The 20,042-nt window shown below is 48.5% G+C and overlaps 1 protein-coding gene across 2 annotated transcripts in view; it reads left to right on the top strand.

The window, feature by feature from the left end:
• Positions 1–1,059: 1,059 nt before the first annotated feature.
• The window catches only part of arhgap39 (Rho GTPase activating protein 39), a 51,569-nt gene continuing 32,586 nt past the window's right edge, over positions 1,060–20,042 (top strand). For both annotated transcript variants that reach the window (XM_049011357.1, XM_049011356.1), the window contains exon 1: positions 1,060–1,192. In XM_049011357.1, the coding sequence (XP_048867314.1) occupies positions 1,182–1,192 (11 nt within the window). In that variant the 5' untranslated portion in view covers positions 1,060–1,181. The remainder of the gene's footprint in view (positions 1,193–20,042) is intronic.

The raw sequence follows: 20,042 nt of genomic DNA, 5'->3' as shown, positions 1-20,042 counted from the left end.
AAAAGCGTTAGCGGATTAATTAGCTTCCGCTAAATTCAGTTCCACTGTAAATGAAAACCTTTTTTTTCGCAAGAAAATTCAAAGTATGATTGTGTAAATGCATATATATTTATATATACATATGTGTGTGTGTGGAGTTTGCATGTTCTCCCCATGTCGTCGTGGGGTTTCCTCCAGGTACTACAGTTTCCCCCCACAGTCCAAAAACATGCTAAGGCTGATTGGACTTGCCAAATTGCCCGTAGGTGTGCGTGTGTGTGTGAATGGTGTGTGAGTGTGCCTCTCTTCCAAAACCATTTTCCATGGGTGTCTAAATCATGTGATGTGGCACTATCGCTCTCCTTTGTATGCTGCTTGTTTTGTCCAAACCATTGAGTGCCATACATGTGTGTGTGTGTGTATATATATATATATATATATATATATATATATATATATATATATATTTAGTAGTGAATGCCTGCACCATGTCAGGGACAGCGTCGGGGACAAACTCAATTCATCAATATTGCCACCAGAGGTCGCTATATTTACACTTTCCTTAACTCACGCAGTGTTCTACACCAGATGTCCGTGATTAACACCTCATTCTACACTTAAGGTGCCTCGTGCCTCACCAATGAGCTGAGAACAAATTAATCCTGCCCAGAATTAAACTGCTTGAGACCCTGTCAAGTACGAGCCGTGTGAAGGTGGATGAATTCATTCAAATAAAAAAAAACAACATAAGCAATATTATGTATTACTTATGTATTACTTAATATTATCCATAAAATGAAAAATGAAATACTTGATTTAATTTTTTTGCGTTTACACTCCAAAACTTACCAAAAACAATTTTAGTTTGCAAATATTTAGTAATATGTTGCTGTTGCTATTTAGTGAAACCTGAAGTTCATTTTAAAGTACATATATAAAAATACACATTATGTTATAAAGCGTGCTTAAAGCTGTAGTGACGGTCGCACCGACAAATATCACTATTAAAATATTGCGTAAGCGTGCTGCCATGGAAACGTGCCCGCTGCGTGATGTCAGGTTGTCGCTGGTGACGGAGCCGCGGAGGGGCAGCGCGCGCTTCATCGACGGGGAGCGACTGACTGCGGCTGCAGAGCCCACGGGCACCATGGGTGACATCCCAGGGATTATTAATATCAGGTTTTAACGGGAAAGTACTGGAAATGGCTGAAAGGTAAGACCGCATGCCTGTCTGCCTGCTTATTTTCTGACGCATCTTAGCATATCTAGATGACGGCTGGAAGTTGAATTAGAAGAAATGCGTTCATGTCTCTCGCTTCATACATAACGGGGGCTGGTTACTTACACCCTCGCAGCTCGCGTCTATTAGATGCCAGTATTTAAATACGCGAAATCCGCCCCAAGCTTGCACATGACCCGCAGTGCTTTTAGATATGACTTGTTTCCCGGACACTCCGAACCGTGCTGGGCTTGGCAAACCCCGGTGGGGTTTTCCGCTTCAATCGGTGGACAGAAATGAGCCTGGCGCTCATGAGGAGCCGGCAACAAACGCATTAGTCCGGAGCCGCTCCGTCCGGGGTCTGGTCCTACATCCCCGCAGCCATGCAAGCGCTCCTCTCCCACCGCTTCAGAAAAGCACCCGGCTTCCTTGCATGTTTGCTCGTGCAGTTTATGAAATGTCATTAGCGCGTATGACTAACAAAACCGAGCCCATGTATGTTCACTTAATTATTAATTAGCCATTGGTTGCGTGCTGTCAAGAGACCTCGGATGGTGCGAGCATTTCAGTGGTAAAGCAACGATAAGCCCGATACAGACATTGTCCATTGAGAAATTAACATAAGAGCATAATTCAATTATATATATATATATATATATATATATATATATATATATATATATATATATATAGAGGCCTCCACACACACACAGACACATAAGATGCGACGAGTTGTGCCAAACGAGCCGTTGGTAATTTTAACACCCACAGTAGCACACACTCAGGATTCGGATTATATAATTATGAACCGTGCCGAGAGGGATCCACATCTGGAAGCTGCTACACAGCATGTCAGACTTATTAGTTGCCGAAAAGGCGAGGCTTTGTTTTCAGTTCGCTTGCACAGATGGATTTCGCGGCTGTCCGTGGCATAACATTAAAAAGAAAATAGCGGAAAGGCAGGTGCACCCCATTCGCCTATAAACATGATAAAGGTTTTAATACAATTAATTATGAACGCAAAAGCAATTAGTGGGAGCTGTCATCAGGGTCGGGGGTAGATGGAGGTTGCGAGGGAGTGGAGCCGCTAAATTAATACGCATTCCCAAGAAAAGGGGTTGTTTGGCAGTATTTACGCAATGGATGTGGATAATGGGCATTTTTCGCCTTCTGGAAGGTGTGACAGCTGCAGAGCGAAGCGCCGCCGCCCTGAGCCGGACGCTACACCTGTCGTTTCTCCCACTTTCTGCACGTATTTGCATCTAAAATGACAAACTATCTTCTCCTCCTGCGTGCTTCCCGGCCCATTTAGCTCATTTATCCATTCATTCATTTTCGGTTCTCTAAACGCCAGTAATTCTGCATTAATTGATCTCGTAGGAAAAGGCACGTCCTAATTGAGATTACAGCCTCCCACACACGCACGCCCGATGAAATTATAAACGTACAGACGTTTTGTAATTGCATTTTGTTTTAGCGTTAGTATATGCTGGGCCCAGATCAAATGCTGTTTTTTCTATGTTGTCCTCACCAGGAGTGGTGTACGGTGCATTTGCCATGAACTGAGCGTCCGTCTCCCGGCTTTAAAATACTGCATGCTTTATACAACTTAACTTAATCCGATCTAAACTCATATAACCAAGCACAGGTTTCTGCACTGGAGGTCGCTTGTCCACGGAGTAGCCACCCTCTTCAGTCTAAGCAGGCATTATCTTCTTCAAAAGTGGGGCATTTCCATGGCAAGCCTCCCGTGTCTGGATAACGGTACACTGTCATCAGCTAATTTCCTATCGATCGCAGCACTCAGCCGGCCTCCTAACGACGGGCCGCGCAGACTGCGCTCTGAAATGGCCTCACAGGTTCTCCCCTATCGATTTACGTACGCCCGACGCTTAAGTGCTTCGTCATATTTAGTTTATGCGATGCAGAAACAGCGGTAATGAATTCTGATCACCTATGGTAGTTTTATTATCGCAATCCTTCACGGAACACCCCCTTTGAATGCTGTTTATTTTTTTTTCTAACAGTTTATATGTGTACAGTTCTATTTCCCAGGTGCAGAGCTGCGCAGTGGCTGAAATAATATCGATTACAGTGTAGGTGTGCAAGGAGGAGGCAATGGGGAAGTGTGTTTAATCTTTGCTAATAGGATTAGGGAGAAACGCCTGAAAATTCGACTTGCCTTTAATCTGTGTGTGGGGTCAGAGTGAGAGAGAGTGAGACAGGCGGGTGGGGCAGAGGAGGTGGCAGCCCTATGAAGTCCACTGGCTTCCTGTCCTCACTGTCCCCACCCCCAGATGAATAATGAGCATGACGTGATTATGCCCTGGCCTTTGTCCTCCAAGCAGAAGCTTTCTGGGTGTCTTGTCCTATCGCGACGCTGGGTTTCCTTTCTCTGTTCCCCTAAGCAAGGGTGTCTGTCCACAACCCTAACCATCCGCAGTCCTTTCCGAAACATTCACATCATACCTGAATTCCCATTAAAGTGTGCAGACCGTGGGATCGATTCCTCTGATGTGAAGGGTCTTCAGTTCTGCGTTTGATCAGTAAAGTTCAGCCAGATCCAAATCCACATTCCTGATGGACGACATCCAGGTGTCAGGCCAATTAGGGATCACCCAGAATGTTAACAGCAGAAGTTTGGCACACTTATCCATACTGAAACCAAGCTTCCCTTTATTAACCTTTTAGGAAAAGAACAGCAATGAAATAATGGACTGAACGTCTTTAGCCAGTCCCACCTCCTGAGGCAAGAGTCTCCAACCATTTATTTTTTAAATGAGAGGTGCTTATACAAAGAAAATAATCTGGAGAGATACCAATATTTTGCTGGGGGTGTGGGGGGGGGCATTGAAGGTGACGGTCTGATTGTCACGATCGACTAGGAATCGTCTTGAAGATCGAGCTGATGATAACGATCGACCAGTTGCCGACCACTATCCTGAGGGATACATTGATGGAATCTCTACGGGGGCCTAGTTCAGCTTCAATCGCAGGACTTCACCACTATCGATCTCTCCCCGGGAAGCTCGGGATGGTCTGTGCCATCAAGCCAGTGCCTAGGATGGGGCTAAGACCACAGATACCGAAACGGGGGGTAGGTAGTCTCGTTGGCCGGAGGACGTTCCTGCTGGATGCCAGGCAATGGGGAGTGTGAATGCTGTGTTGTTTCCAGCCACCTGTGTGTCTTAGATGCCATGGGGGGGGGGGGGGGGGATCCTGGCACCTGGAAGCAGCGAAACACCTCTGAGGGGCTGAGAGCTGACTTCTCCGGCAGCAATGAATGACTGCAATTTTTCAGGCAATCAGTTTCGGTTTGTTCGTATCTGTGATTTCCTTTACATTACATGCCCCATATAATGACAATATCATGGGCGAAGCTGAGAAGTTATGAGCAGAGCTTTGGGCATCCATCCATCCATCCATTTTCCGGAGCCTGTCGCGGAAGAAATGGGCACGAGGCAGGGAACAACCCAGCATGGGGGGCCAGCCCATCGCAGGGCACACTCACACACCATTCACTCACACATGCACACCTACGGGCAATTTAGTAAGTCCAATTAGCCTCAGCATGTTTTTGGACTGTGGGGGGAAACCGGAGTACCCGGAGGAAACCCCACGATGATATGGGATGAAAATGCAAACTCCACATACATGTGACCCAGGCGGAGACTCGAACCCGGGTCCCAGAGGTGTGAGGCAACAGTGCTAACCACTGCACCACCATGCCGCCCCAGCTTTGGGCATGACGCCTGTTAATATTCTACGGTGATAGAGGCCAGCGAGACGCCACCGGTCGACTCCCTTTGGGTGGTGGTTTCGGCACCAGGCAGCCTGTTAGGTCTTGTGCATGAGCTACTGGTCCGCATGTCACCTTGAGTAGAATCCGCTCTCCCTGGACCGTGCCGTAATTGTTTCCCTAATTGAAAGCTGTGAGGAATGCATGCGTGGGGGGGGGGGAGAGGTGAGTTTAATCCAAATCGCTTCGTCGAGTCATTTTCCGGACAGCGAGGGTCACTTTGCCTGGCCCACCTGGCGCATAACCCAGGAATGGCTGAAAGGTCCATTACCCAGAATTCCTCTGGATGTGGCCTACATTACTCCATGGGCTGGTGACTCTTTCCGGGACATGTCTGCTGCATGCCTCGACAGCCCTTCCTAATCGTCGAGCGCGGATGTCTCTTCCTTTCCCCCTGTTTTCATTCTCGAACTGAGACGAGGTTTGGCAGCCTGTGAACGAAATCTCGTTTCCCTCTGTAAATCAGACTAATAAGCATCATTCTTTTACGATAAAATTGGCCGTGTGGGAGCCAGGGGCTATTAGACACTGTTTATGGACAATTTAAATGTAGCGAATTGTCTGAAATGGAGTAGATGTTTCTGTACTGGTTATCATTAGTCCTGCTTATCTGGCGACGGTGATGTGGCGATTAGCCGGTGATTAAGAGCTTGTTTGTCAGGCATGTTTCAGGCTTCCGTGGTTTGTGGCTCCACATCTTTCCATGACCTGCCTGCCTCTGACCCTGGCACAGCCTGTCTAAGTGATGCTACATTTTTTCTTAGCATACTTCTTAAGCTGATGTGGTTCTCGGTGGAGTACCGGACAGCTTTGCACATTCCCTTTGTGAGCGCGAGTGTGTTTGTGTGGCTTTTCTTGCCAGCGCTGCTGTCTCCACATCATGATTCCATGTCTGTCTGCCTGCTTTTTCTCTTCCTCCAGCACACACAGAGCAGGGAGGGATCAGGGCACCATCCCATTCGGACAGAACTCGATGTCAATTCTGGGGAAGCGCTGAGCGCTGCCCGCACCACATGAGACAATCTGGAGTCGAGAGTAGTGGGAGGGGGTATTTTTGTAGCCGGTCAGGGCTTTGCCAGGGGAACGTGCCCCACTACTTATGCTGCAGACTCACCTCTCTGTCTCACTCTCTGTGGGGTGAAATTTCTCATCCTTCTACTTTTCCATCCTTATATTGAATTAATTGTGAAAATGAACACAGTCTAGTCTGGAGTCACAACAACGTGTGGCGAGGTGGATGATGCAGAACTGGGCCAATCAATCAGAGAACAGCCTTAAGGGACTGTTGCATGACTCTGACTGGGCCGTTAGTGGTCAGGCTACTGGCCGGACTGTCCACCATGGGATGCTGCTGTCTCTCGGGCCTGCCGTACCATCACTTTTCATGGTATTTCATATTGGGGTACTGTTCCCAAGGTTACGGTAGCACGGGTTCTCCACCTGTAAACCAGGAAACATGTCGGGGTGAAAAAAAATGAACATCCCTGGATTTAAACAATGAGGAATACGGAAACAAGAGCTCTTTTGTCATCTTATAGCCGACATGTGGACACTAACTCCGGTCTGCTTTCCAAGGTCCGCTGTTGTCTGAATGTAGAAATCCAGATGTTTCCCGGTGTTTTGCACATTCCGTCTAAGTTAACTTGACTGGTCTGTCTCCGAAGAGGTCCCATTTTGCCGAAGTTCAAGCTCTCAGCTCCAGAAAATGCACCGACGTTCTGGCAGATCTGTGCTCAGTCCGATTCCCGATAAGCGCAGAATTCCAGAAGAATGGGAGAGAGAGAGAGGGAGGGAGAGGCAGAGAGAGCGCAACGAGGAGGGATGGGATTGCAGGGGTTGCTAGGAGACCAGGCACCGGTCCCTTTTGTGCGGAGGAGCTGCCAGACGGCATCACCACAGAAAACCGATGCCCGTCTGGGTCACTTACTGTGCCGTTGTTTGTAACTGAGATTATAAATGGATCCATTGATTTCCTCGTGCCGTTCATTAACATATTTTTTTCATCCTCCCTGACTGTGAGTCGCTGCTGACAAACCTGTGTGTAACAGATCTTCGCCACAGGAAGGAGGAGGCAGCCCGGGCTTGTGTACCTGTCACAGGTAGCCCCTTCCTCTCACGCATGCACCTGATCGGTCAGCCTATAAGCCCCAGACACAGGACCCCAGCCAGCCCGGTCATGGGGCCTGTCACCTTTAACCCGGATGCCTCCTCGCTGAGGTGCTTCCCGATTAGCCTGACAGCACAGGGTAGCGTTCCAGACCCATCTCTCTCCAACCTGCTCACTCTCAAGTTTCATTGGTACAAAATGAGAGTAATATTGACAGAGCATTACGGTCATAAACGTGTTCAAATAATGACAGTGTAATTTAAAGCTGGAAATGATGAATACATTCGCGGGCAGTGTTCACGAAGGTGGGGGTATATTCTCACATGCTCCATCCCTGTGCCTGGTACGTGTGGCCTGACTCAGGCATTCAAGTAGTGAAGCATGGGAGAGATGTGCTGATTTCCTAAAAACGCGTTTTACTCGTTTGGGTGATTCCACCCCTCTCCCCCCCCCTCATTGCAGGATAAAGTGTCTCTGTGTGTAACCCTCCTCTCTGAGCAGGCCGCTCTGCCCCGACCCGCTTTCTAAGCAGAGGCCCACCTGCTTGTCTATCTATGCTGGGTTGGACTCCATATCGCTTTAGTCTCCGATCGAGAAGAGACCCCAAAATAACCCCTCTTTGCTTTTTTGGCTTTACCCTTGGGGTGCTGGTGTAGTGTATGCAGGAGGACTGCACCCAATGCCGTCAGCTTTGAGTTTTAGGAAAGGGGTTACACATCCCCCAGGACACAGAGGGAATTTCGCTGGTCTGTGAGTTTGCTCTGGATGCCCACGGTCCTCTGCTGGTGGGTCACGGTACTTCAGCGAGGTAGTTTTGCCAGCATATTCCTCCACATGATTGGTGCTTCCAAAGGGTGCCGGTTCCAGTCCAATTTATGGTGCTGGATGGGATAAATAAATGAACAAGAAGTTGCTGTGGTGAGTCCCACCTCTGGCGGTAAGCGGGCTGGGACCTTACGTTGACAGTCAAGGCTCTATGGCAGCACTAAACGCCACTGCGGCAGCTCCGGAGGGGGGGCAAAAGTGGTCATAGACATACATTCATATGCACCGCCAAGTGGAGGCCGCAGGTGGCGAGCGAGTTGGGCAGCACGTCACAGGTGATTGGCTATCGATCCAATCAATTAACCTCTGCTGCAGCTGTCTGCTACTACCTGGAGAGAAGAGCTGGGGAGGTGTTTATCCATGTGGTGCTGTGCTGATGCTGTGTGTGTGTGTGTGTGTGTGTGTGTGTGTGTGTGTGTGTGTGTGTGTGTGTGTGTGTACACCTCTCCACCCCCCATACTCTCTGAGAGCGACAGCAGGCTGGATCAATAACCCCCCCCCACAAGCCCCTCTGCAGCCAGCCGCACGTCACTCTCAGTTAAGGAGCACAAATGCACAGCCGTCCCCAAGACCTGCTCCATTTCCCCTGCTGTCTCTCTCTCTCTCTCTCTCTCTCTCTCTCTCTCTCTTTCTCTCATTCTTTCTCTCTCTCCCTCATCGTCCCTCTATCGCGTCGATGGCCACCCTGCTTTCCTCGTCGTCTCTTTCTCTGCTTTCAAATAAAATAGTACCTCAGATCCAGCGTTAGCTGGGCTCCCCCTGCCACTCCCTCTTCCCTCTTAGCACTTTACAGTGACCCCTCCTGGGCACCCTACAGAACTGCAGGGGGCAGTGGTGGCTAATATGGGTGGGGGGTAGCACTAATGAGCCATTAGTCTTGGGGGAGATATATCTGCCATTGCACCGAGCTCCACTCTCTGAAAAGGCATGTCCAGATCGCGTGGAATGGCCTGGTGTTGGCTGAGGCTGGGGGGGGGGGGGGGGGGGGGCGGAGGTTAACTGCACCTGTGATTGATTGCTCGTAACACATTTAGCATTTCTGCATTTTTAATAAATATAACTGGGGCACTCGTGGGGGGCAGGGGGGGGGGGGGACTTGCCTGGTGATGGCAGAGCTTCTTTTCCTGGGGGGCCTCATTACAACCCGCCAGGGGTGGAGGTGTGGGGGTGTGGATAGGCATTGTGAGGCAGGTCTCAGGCTTATCCCATCCTGCTGACACACTCAGGGGGTGACGCGGCTGTCAGGCAGGACTGTCCATGTAATGTGCGGGGGGAGGATCCAACCCCCTACCCCCTCCCAGCAATGCTGCATACAGACTGAGGGGTCTCAGACTGTCAGCAGCTGCTTTTCTGATCCAGAGTTCTTCCGGCGTGATCCGATTGTTCAGCTGAGGTGGGGAGGTCACATGATGGCCTGTCACTGGGCTCGTACCACAGGGCACCCCCTCCTCCTCCATCGGTGCATCAACCTCAGAGTGGGCAGCAGTGCAAGCCTCATGTCAGCCTGCGGGGGGCGTGTGCAGATGTGTTCCCCCCGTCCATCCGGCGCTGACTTGGACCAGCATTCTTCAGGGACATAAAGGCTAAGCTGCCTGCTGCTTTGTGTTGCAACAGGAGGGACACAATGGTGTCCAGTATTTATCTACCCAGAATGCACTTTCTCTCTTTATATGAATGTGTGTCTATGTCTTTTTATCTTGTGCACACATGGACACACGCACACATATTCCTGCTTTCTGCCTGTGTGCTTGGGAGGGACCATTCTGGCTTCCTGGGGGGGTGTGAATCCTGTCCACAGGACCTGGCATAATGTGTGTGAATGCCAGTAGAGAATACATCCTAGTTATGCCTCCAGCATCTGTGAAACCACCTGCTCCGCTTGTGAGGAGGCCCCGTTTCTCACCTCACATGGGATTCACACTGTGCTAGTCCAGCTGTGGCGTTTTTAAACCCCCCCCTGTCCAGAGGCTCATCGAGACCAGCTCCCTTTGAAGCAATGCAATCTCTTATACGCCCATGTCACAGATTTCTCACTGCGTCGGTAACGCCTGCTTAGCAGTTACCAAGATGTGAGGCTGCTGCGGGCTGCCGTGTGCCTGACCAGCTTCCTCTTTTCTAGCATTCCATCCCGGAGGGGGTGTATCTTATGCTAATAAGCTGTTTTTCATTGGCCCTGAAATTTTCCAATGACACTTGCACCGTAATGCCTTGGAATTAACATTATTTCGCCAAAGAAACAGACTGTTTACATATCGCTCCATCCGCCTGTTACCAAGGGTCCAATATAGGGTGTTTGGGAGCTAGACCCAACCCCCTGGGAACACGGGATAAATGCACTTAAATTCTCTAATCTCCAGCAATGTTGGTGCATCGTTGCCTGCGCCCACAGCAGTGGTGCTGTCAGCAGCACCACAAAGAAACCATGTGCTTATAAATGCCAGTTTGTCAGAGTCGTGCTTCCCCTAGCAGCCGCGTTATGCTTAGTCCCACCTGGTGTCACCCCGCTAGCGAGAACACGAGTGACGACGAGGACCAAGACGTGGTGGTCACTTGTGAGCTTGCAGGGCAGAGAATGGAACATTTTCTAACAACCACTAACGTGGAACGTTGTCTAAGCACCGCGAACGTGGAACGTTCTCTAACAAACGCTAATGTGGAACGTTCTCTAACCACCGCTAACGTGCTAACGTGCTAACGTTCGCTGACATGCTAATGTGGTAACAGCTGCTAAAATGCTAAAGACCGCCAACATGCTAATGAGAGGGAGGCTAGCGTCATGTGATGTGTTATGTGAGGAGTAAGAATTGAATGTGTGTTTTGAAACTTCACAACTTTTTTCTTGGCATTATTCACACATCTATGTGCAAATTCTGGGTGAAAAGGGGGTAAAATGCTCACAAGTTTAAGAAGAGCTGGTGGCCAGGACCCATCACCTCTTTTCAGAGGGGGGGGGGGGCTGCCATCACGCAACTGTGATTCTCTGGGAAATTTTTGCCCCCTCTTTCAAACTGACCTGTCTCTTTTTGTGCTCTGCTGCGGGGGCGATAGGCAGGGAGCCAAGATGGAGATGAAGGAGGTGAAATGGAGGGAGAGATAAACGGGGGTGGAGTGAACCACCCCCTACAGAGCTAGAGAGAGAGGCCTTCTGGGAAAGACTGCGCCAGGGGTCGCATACCCACACATACAGCCAGAGGCAGAAATGGGGGTTCTAAGTGTACATCACACACTTACATCTGCCGTGCCATATATTCTGTGAAATTCATGCACTCAAAAAATAACAATCAATAATAAAGACATAAATGGTATTTTGTTGCTCTGGAGCTGCTGTTTATCTGTCGTAAACAACGGACCCTTAATCTGAATACATTACCGTCCTTTACTAAGGCAATTTAGATTAATCACACTCTAGGGTTCAACAGCAGCTCCCTGTTTTTAACTACCTATCTTCTGGTTGAATTATTTAGTGACACAAACAAAAAATCAAGTAAATGATCAAGAAAACAAGTAAACGGGACAGAGAGAGTTTCCTGGAAGGGCAAACACAGTAGGGTGATGCATTGAGCCGCTGTGTCCTGGACTGCGTTTGGCCAGGTCATTAAAGGCAGAGGTGTAGAATGCCTTCTGCTCCCTTAAAAGCCAGGTAGCGGAGTTCAGTTAGACGTACGAGCCACGCCATGTTGTAACTGGATGACCTCAGTCTTACGTGGCGGGTAATCCTCGTGTGGGATGCCTTCTCGCTTGCTGGTTTCCTTGAGGATCGACTTTATGGGATGTGTAATTGCCCTACGATGTTACCTGTGGATTAATGTTCCCTTTTTCCGCTAAGCTTATTAAGGTGGCGCTCTGCACTCGCCAGTGCATCATGCATGGATCTGGGAGGCGCCGTTCGGCAAGGTTTACTTCAGTTTTTTCAGATGCTTCTCCAGCTCAGATGCCCAGTGCACGCACACACTCACACGCTTTGGAGAAGCTGTGAAACTCCCACACTGTGTCTCACCTGCTGCATTCCGCTGTACCTGCTTTACGCATGGTCACTCACACTCACGCACACACACACACGCGTTCAGAGAAGCTGTGAAACTCCCACACTGTGTTCCACTGTACCTGCCTCATGTGCAGTCGCTCACATGTGCACACACACACACACACACACACACACACACACACACACAAACACACACGCACGCACATGTAGGGTATACCTATCCTTATGGGGCCCGCTCATTCACTTCTATGGGAAAAATGCTAACGCTAACTATGACAACCTTAGCCCCGACCCTGCCCTAAGCATAACCAAAAGTAAGCAAGCAAAATACAAGAGTTTTTGCATTTTTAGTTGTTTCATGGCAGTTACTGATTTTTATAAAATAGAGTTTTCCCTTATGGGGACCAGGAAACCGGTCCCCATAAGGGGAAAAAAAAATGGATATTTATCACGTTATGGAGACATTGTGTCCCCATAAGGATAGGTATACCCGCTCGCACACACACACACACACTGTCCCATCACTTCTCACAAATGCTGCCCCCCAGAGGCTAGATGCGGAAGAGGGCGGGGATGCTCGAGGCATGGTCACGGGCACTCTCTCGGTGACGGGTACCGCCGTATTGGTTGCTAAGGACATCCTGGCAACATCGCAGACAGGTAACCAATGGCATGCTGCTTCCGTGGATGTGGGAATTTAGAGGGAGAAGACAAGGGAGTCCAGGGAGGCTCCCAGTGAAAAGTGTGTGTTTGTGTGAAATATATGATGCATAAACGTTTTAATGTAAACTTCCAGCTGGTGTATCCCTGTAAGTGTCACCTGTGCAGTCAGAGATCAGAGGCTAGTAGTCTAATATTGATGCGTGTTTATGTGAATGATTGAAAGGTGATTAGAACTTTATTTATAGAAAGTAAGATTAGCATGAATTAAAACTGATTTTTAAAAATTATAATGCATTAGTTTGGAAGTCTTACATTTCACAGGTAGAATTTAAGTTTTATTCGTTATAATGAGAAGATTTAGAGGTAGTGGGAGTGAGGAGGTTTGTTCTGGCAGTGTGCTGATGCAAGAGATGGGGGGGTGGACTGGACTTTGGTGGTGGACGTGGAGGGAGGGATGGTTATCTTCTAATCCAAGGTCTGCACAAGGTCTGTCTGGATGAACAGCTCGCTCAGTCACTGCCGGGTGATTGTCGCCACGGAGACGGCAGCCCTTAATCCATCTGCTGACCATGTGACCACACGGATAGCTCTTACTGATCAGGGAAGCAGGTGGACCAACCTGTGCCATACAGGTAATGTCTGGGCCAGTCTGTTTTGTGTTCAATCTCTCACAGGCCCCCATCCAATATGAGTTTGTTTAAAGCTGTTTGCATCAGGGATTGTGGGCTGGGCCAGAACATGGCATAAGGCAGGGGTGTGGCTTTGGGGGTGTGGCCTTAATAAAGTTGTGTAACCGATTGGTTACCAGGGACACACAGCATTTCCTATACATGGCTTCTGCTAGTTCTCAATGTGCTGGTTCTAGGCTTCTCTGGCTCGGGGTTTTTCTTAGTGCCAGGTAGCCTGCTGCCCAGGAGGAGCGTAATTTAGTTGCATTGCGCTAGAATCCGACGGGGATATTGTGGAGGTTTCAGTAATGGGCGACCTACACTGCTGGTCTCCCCTTTGTCACTCATCAGCCACGGTGGGCTGTTTGGTGTAGCGGGCGAGTGTACGGGGCCTCCGATTGGCTCCGGAATGTTCCACGGCTATCCCACCAGTAGGCATTGCTTGGCTGGGCGCAATCTGTGTTTCCCTTGGGTTATACCGTCAAAGTTTTCTGAGCTGGGCTCTTCTTAAGACCTCATATACTGCCATCATTTGTAACAAATGTGTTATTTGCAGGGGGGAGGGGGTGCAAGGTCTTCCTCTAGAGCAGTAGTTCTCAAACTCGGGCCTCAGGCCCCACTGCCCTGCTTGTTTTCCAGCTATCCCTGCCCTACACACTGCTGATTACCTGGATCAGGTGTGTTCAGTCAATCAGAAGCTGAAGGACAGCTGGGACCTGTGTGTGGGGCAGGGATAGCAGGATAACAGGCAGGGCAGTGTGGCCCGAGGACCGAGTTTGAGAAGCACTGCACTAGAGGCTCCATCAGCCAGTGTAATGCAGGTTTGGAGTGTCAGCGCCTGTGACATGGGGTCCGGCCCCCTACTCAGAGATCCACAGTCGCTGCTCGCATGGTGTGTCATGGCGCCGGTGCACCAGCGTGCCAAAGCTCAGCACCGCTTCTGATATCTGACGCTGTGACATCAGAGGCTTCGCTTTGGGTGTTTGCTGCGAGAAGGATGACAGGCGAGGGAGCAGCTACACATGCTCACACACTCACACACACACACACACACACACACACACACACACACACACACGTTTTTGTATTAATATCTTTGGGGGGGACATCCATTCATTTCCTTGGGAAAAGCCCTAACACCAACAGTGACAACCTTACCCCCTACCCAACCCTAATGTTAGCCATAAGTAACCAAACAAAATACATCATTTTTGGCATTTTTAGTTTTTTGGTTGTAGTCACATATTTTTATAAAACTGAGTTTCTTCTTGCGGGAACCAATAGGTGGTCCCCACAAAGTCAAAATAACAGGTTTTTATCATAATGCGGGGACATTTGGTCCCCACAATGTAATATATACATGGCCCACACACACAATACAAACACACGCTATGGCCAATATTCAGATGCTACTTAGCCAAAGTTCTCTATTTATTATAAAATGTACCTTTCCAGGTATGGTTAAGGTAAATAAAAATAGGGATTATCAGTATAACAGAGGAGCTGAAGTGATTAAGAAGAAAACAGTAGCTTTGTGCGAAGGATCCATGGGGGGCCGTTGGAGAGCCCCCAGGACGAAATGCCACCGGTGATCTCGGGGAACGAGGAAGCGGTCGATGCGGTAATTAACATTCCTGGTGGGTCGCTCCGGGGCGCAGCGCTCTCCTTGCGGGAGTTAGGGGAGCGGGGCGGCTTCTGATTCGCAGCTGGCAGTCTGTCAGGTGGGTGTGCACACCCGGGGGGGGGGGGGGGGGGTAGTTTTGGCATGAGGGAGCGACTGATACCAGGAGAGAGAGAGAAAGAGAGAGAGAGACAGAGGGGGGATGAAGGTACAGCAAATGAGGGGGAGAGAAAGGAAACGGGGTGAGAGGGAGAGGAAGACAGGAGGAGAGAGAGAGGAAGGAGGTGGAGAGAGAGAGGAAGGAGGTGGAGAGAGAGAGGAAGGAGGTAGAGGAAGAGATTGAGATGGATCAAAAGTCCTCACATTGTGGTAAAACCTGCTGCTTTTTATCTTGTGGGAATATTTTTCAGGTCCCCACAATATAAACCTCAACTTTATAGAAATCTGTGACTGCAATCAAAAAACTAAAAATGCCAGCAAAAGTCTTGTGTTTTGTTTGGTCACTTATGGTTAAGATTTGGTCTGTGATTGCTGGGATTAAGGTTATACCCATAGAAATGAATGGAGAGTCCCCACAAAGATATGAATTCAAGCATTTGTGTATGTGTGTGTGCGTGTATGTGTGTGTGTGTACCCTTTGTCAGTCAGGGCTGGGGCTGGCATGCCACCCAAGGAAGACCCCAGCCTTGTGCCCTGTGCTGCCTATCAATGGCTCCAAGCTTCCTTGACCAGGATGTGAGGATGGGTGGACCTATATGAATACACTCATGAATACAACCCATAATTCATTAATGTGCTGATGCTTCACAAATACTTCAGGGAAGAAGGTATACGAGGCTTCTTATGATGCCGTGGTCCTGTTCATATAATCATCCACCCTGCATGGATGGCTATAATCTATCTGTGTAGCACTGGTGCATTGCTTATACTGTGCTAGTTATTGGTAGGGTGAGAAATACAATATTGCGTATATGTCCTAATAAATCAGTTAAATCCCAGGAGACATGTAAGGGACGCAGAGTAAGGCCCATGAAATATGGGGTGAACACTCACACTCAGCCATAGCAGCATGCAGCATATTTAGTCCTCCTTATAGTGCCTGGGGGGTTATGAGGTGACATGGGCACACTGGACCATGACTGGTGCCACATGGTGGGGGTTGGGGTTACACATGGGAGATGGTGCTTTGAAATGGGTAACTGGTCAGTAATCTGAAATAATCTACTGTATGACAGCCCCCACCAGCTTGATTTTGGTCTCTTATACCATCTCCCCATCTGCCAGTGTGCTGGCTTGTTGGTTAGCTTGTGTGCTTGTGTATGTGTGTGTGTTTCTGACCTTGTCCGGAACATGCATAGATGCTTGCTTCTAAGGAGATAAGTGTGTTGTGTGTGTGTGTGTGTGTGTGTATGGTGAGTGTATTATGTGTGTGAGTGTGTTATGTATGTTATATATGTGTGAGAGTGTTATGAGTGCCATGCATGTGTGTGTTATATGTGTTACTGTCAAGCCTGTGTTATGTGTGTTAGTGCCATGCATGTGTGAGTTTGTTGTGTGTGTTACTGTCATGCCTCTGTTATGTGTGTTAGTGCCATGCATGTGTGAGTGTGTTGTGTGTGTTAGTGCCATGCATGTGTGTGTGTTATGTGTGTTAATGCCATGCATGTGTCTGTGTTATGTGTGTTAGTGTCATGCCTGTGTGAGTGTGTTGTGTGTGTTAGTGCCATGCATGTGTGTGTGTTATGTGTGTTAATGCCATGCATGTGTGTGTGTTATGTGTGTTAGTGCCATGCATGTGTGAGTGTGTTATGTGTGTTAGTGTCATGCCTCTGTGAGTGTGTTATGTGTGTTCGTGTCATGCCTGTGTGAGTGTGTTATGTGTGTTAGTGCCATGCATGTGTGAGTGTGTTATGTGTGTTATACATGTGTGAGAGTGTTGTGACTGTCATGCCTCTGTGAGTGTGTTATGTCTATGTGAGAGTGTGAGTTTCATACGTGCGTGTGTTATTTGTGTGAGTATGTTGTGTGTGTCATGCGTTTGCGAGTGTGTTGTGAGTGCCATGCATATGTAAGAGTGTTATCTGTGTTATGCGTGTATGAGTGTGTTGTGTGAGTCAGGATGCTTCTGTTTTCCAGTTGTTGTGAAGCGAATGCAGTGCAGAAGCTGACGTGGACAAAAGCAAAAGTAAACCTCTCTTCCATGCTAGCATCTGCCATTAGCGTGCTCTGGAATCATCGAGCACAAACACCATAAGTAAGTGTCTGTGTGTAATCACATGGAGCAGCTGGGGCCAGGATTAGCTTGGTCTTCCTGATCCTGGATCAGTGCCCTGGGGACACTCGGTGCATGTGGAGGAATCTCCTCCTAAGGGGGCACAGATCTGGCAGCCTGGGGTGTAAAACCCTTAAAGCGAGCAGCTCTAAGAAAGTGTAGAATTGATCAAATACCCAGAGCAGGCGTGAAAGGGAAAATGTGCAAGGCGGACATTTTTAAGTAGATTTAGGTTTCCATATGGAGCACAATTCTCATGGGAATACGCAGGCATTCCTATAACAGAATCCTAAGCAAAGACTTAATCCATGTAGGAATTTCCCTGTATGGTGTTTGGTCCTGAAGGTACATCTGTGTCATGTGCAAATACACAAAGACCCCCAACAATGTGAAACTGTACTACGCAGGTCCCACCACTGATGTAAAAGGTGTTCAAGTTTATAGAGAGTGAAAGTTCAGCTTCTGCAGGTTCCCCGATACCTTGAGATAAGAATTCATGGCGTACTTTTCCTCAGGAGTGCCCCAGGACGAGCATGCAGGGTTGTATGGGGGCTTTTTGGCTTATTTATAGACTTGGAGCGTGACCCAGGCTTACGGCGAATGGCTGTCAGCTGTCAGGATGGGTTTGTTGGATAGGGATACAGTCAATTCCATAATCCTGAGGAACCTGGGTGTTCAGACAGCTCAGATTTGACTCACGTGACCCACCCCCCCCTATTTCCTGTGACATGTAAGAGGTTAATCTAAACCACCCCCACCTCTGCTTTTGATAACCCCTCCCCAGCAGGAAGCCAAAGATGGGGTGATGGATTAGTGGCCTTCTTTGTTATGCAGGGCGTGAGTGGGTGCAGGTCCTGGGGTCCGTTGGTGCTGGTAGTAATAGAAAAGAGAATAAAGCTTGATTTGGGGGGGCACAGTAGGGTCCGGCTATCCAAAGCCTTTTTCCCAGCCATTAATCCCATTGTTTCTGCTGTTAGCTGAAGAATGTTGCCCCCCTCCCCCCACAAAATAACTAAAATGGTTTACAATTGATAAAGCGGGGTCCTCTATGGGGCCTTCACTGTACAGTGGAGCCGTCGGCCTGCCTGTTACCACCCTCATGCTAAACACGGAGGTGAAGTACTGGAGTATTTCCTCCTGAAATATCACAACCCTGAAGGATTAGTGGTGACCGGCTGTTTATGCCTCTTGCCGGTTTGTTGGTTACATCCTGTGTTTATTAAACTCGTGGCCAGATTTTTCGCCAAGATTATCCAAGTTCTGCGTAGTAAGAAATAGAAATTTGAGCAGAAGGCTGCAGGATGGGAACGCAGGAGGAGACATACCGGCAGGGTAAGTATGTTACTGTGTCCTGCAGGTGGGCCAGCAGTCAAGGGATTAGACTTGTGGTGCCTCGGATTATATCTGGACGAGTGAATATTAGGATGTAACAGTAGGATTCTCAACCTTTTCAATCACAAGGCCTGACTGTTGACCGTTACAATGTGTTGGTTGCCCACCGGGTAAATCTGGTAACCTCTGAAATTTCGCCGACCAGGGGAGGGAGTCCCCCTCGGAAATTTTCGCTGACCTACAGGGGGTTCCCTTTCAAGAATTTTACATTGGGCAATGGAGCCCCTGTGGTAGCCCATTACAGACCAAATCATGTTTAATTATTATAGAATCACAGACCAAAGGTTGCGAAAACTTGGTCTTACTTAAACTGTTGATGATAGGGTTCAAATCTAGAGTAGTGAATCTTAGGGTGTAAGCTAGACCAATGATAATGGGGATCATCTTCCAACTGCTCATCCTGGTCAGGGTTGGGAGGGTCTGGAGACTATCCCAGACAGGATCAAAGACATGTGAAACTTTGGGTCTATCCTAGACTTGGTGATTAGTATTAATAGATGCTGTTGTATGTGGTATATTATCTTCTGTTGACCCAGGAGGGTAAAATCTAGACTAAGGACACTCTGGGTCAAGTCTACACTAGGGATACACAGGGTCAAATCTAGACCAGGAAAACACAGGAACAAATCTAGACCTGAGATGCACGGGGTCAAATTTCAGCCAGAGATGCACAGGGTCAAATCTAGACTAGAGATGCACAAGATCAAATCTAGAACAGTGAGTTTCTTCTCTTCTAAACCAGGACAGTTAAAAATACCCAGCAAAACTGTAAACATCATTAAAGTGTTTTATATAGAGCCTAGCAGAAGTGATGACCTTAGACACTGCAGAGGAACCTCATGTGGACGTATGGGGTCAGCACACCCACTTCTCATTGTCAGATGTGGAGCAGTGGAAGGTGATATATCATGATTTGGAGTATCCATTGGTGAGGAATGACCTTGTCATTTCATTCTCATCGTGACAGAGGACAGTTCCTTGGAGTCACGGACCGGAAAACCTCGGTGTCAGTCAAATTCCCAATTTCACACGCGACTGCACCCGAGCACAAGCTGGCCAAGTCATTGCACCTTAGATTAGGAAATTACCGCTGTGATGACAGGATGGGAAGGCTTTTCCTCCGTGTTTACAGTATGTGTCATAATGCTACCCACGCTCATAAACACAAACACGTAGGATTGGTTCCTTAGACGTGTCATCCTTCCACGCATGGCAGCCAGCCTGAGATTTTAATGCTGTTCCGTAAACAGGTGGAACAGTTGTCAAAATGGCGCTTCCGGAATGTTCTCTGTGGTGGCGGGCCCAGATGTGGGGGAAACCTTCAGACATGAAGGTCCGCTAGGGCAGATACCTCCACTGATATGGGTGCCCCCCACTCCCTCCCAATCCCCATGTCTCCCCAGCCTGCCTTCTGGCTCCGCCCCCATAGTTACATTTGGGGGTTACTCTTGTTGGGCTCCAGTAACCCATGAGCACATTTCCCATTATCCTGTCTCATTAAACTAGAAGGGG

Source organism: Brienomyrus brachyistius, chromosome 4 (assembly GCF_023856365.1).
Source record: "Brienomyrus brachyistius isolate T26 chromosome 4, BBRACH_0.4, whole genome shotgun sequence".
Lineage (NCBI taxonomy): Eukaryota > Metazoa > Chordata > Actinopteri > Osteoglossiformes > Mormyridae > Brienomyrus > Brienomyrus brachyistius.
The sequence above is the reverse complement of the archived record's forward strand: the minus strand, read 5'-3'. Positions and strand labels throughout refer to the sequence as shown.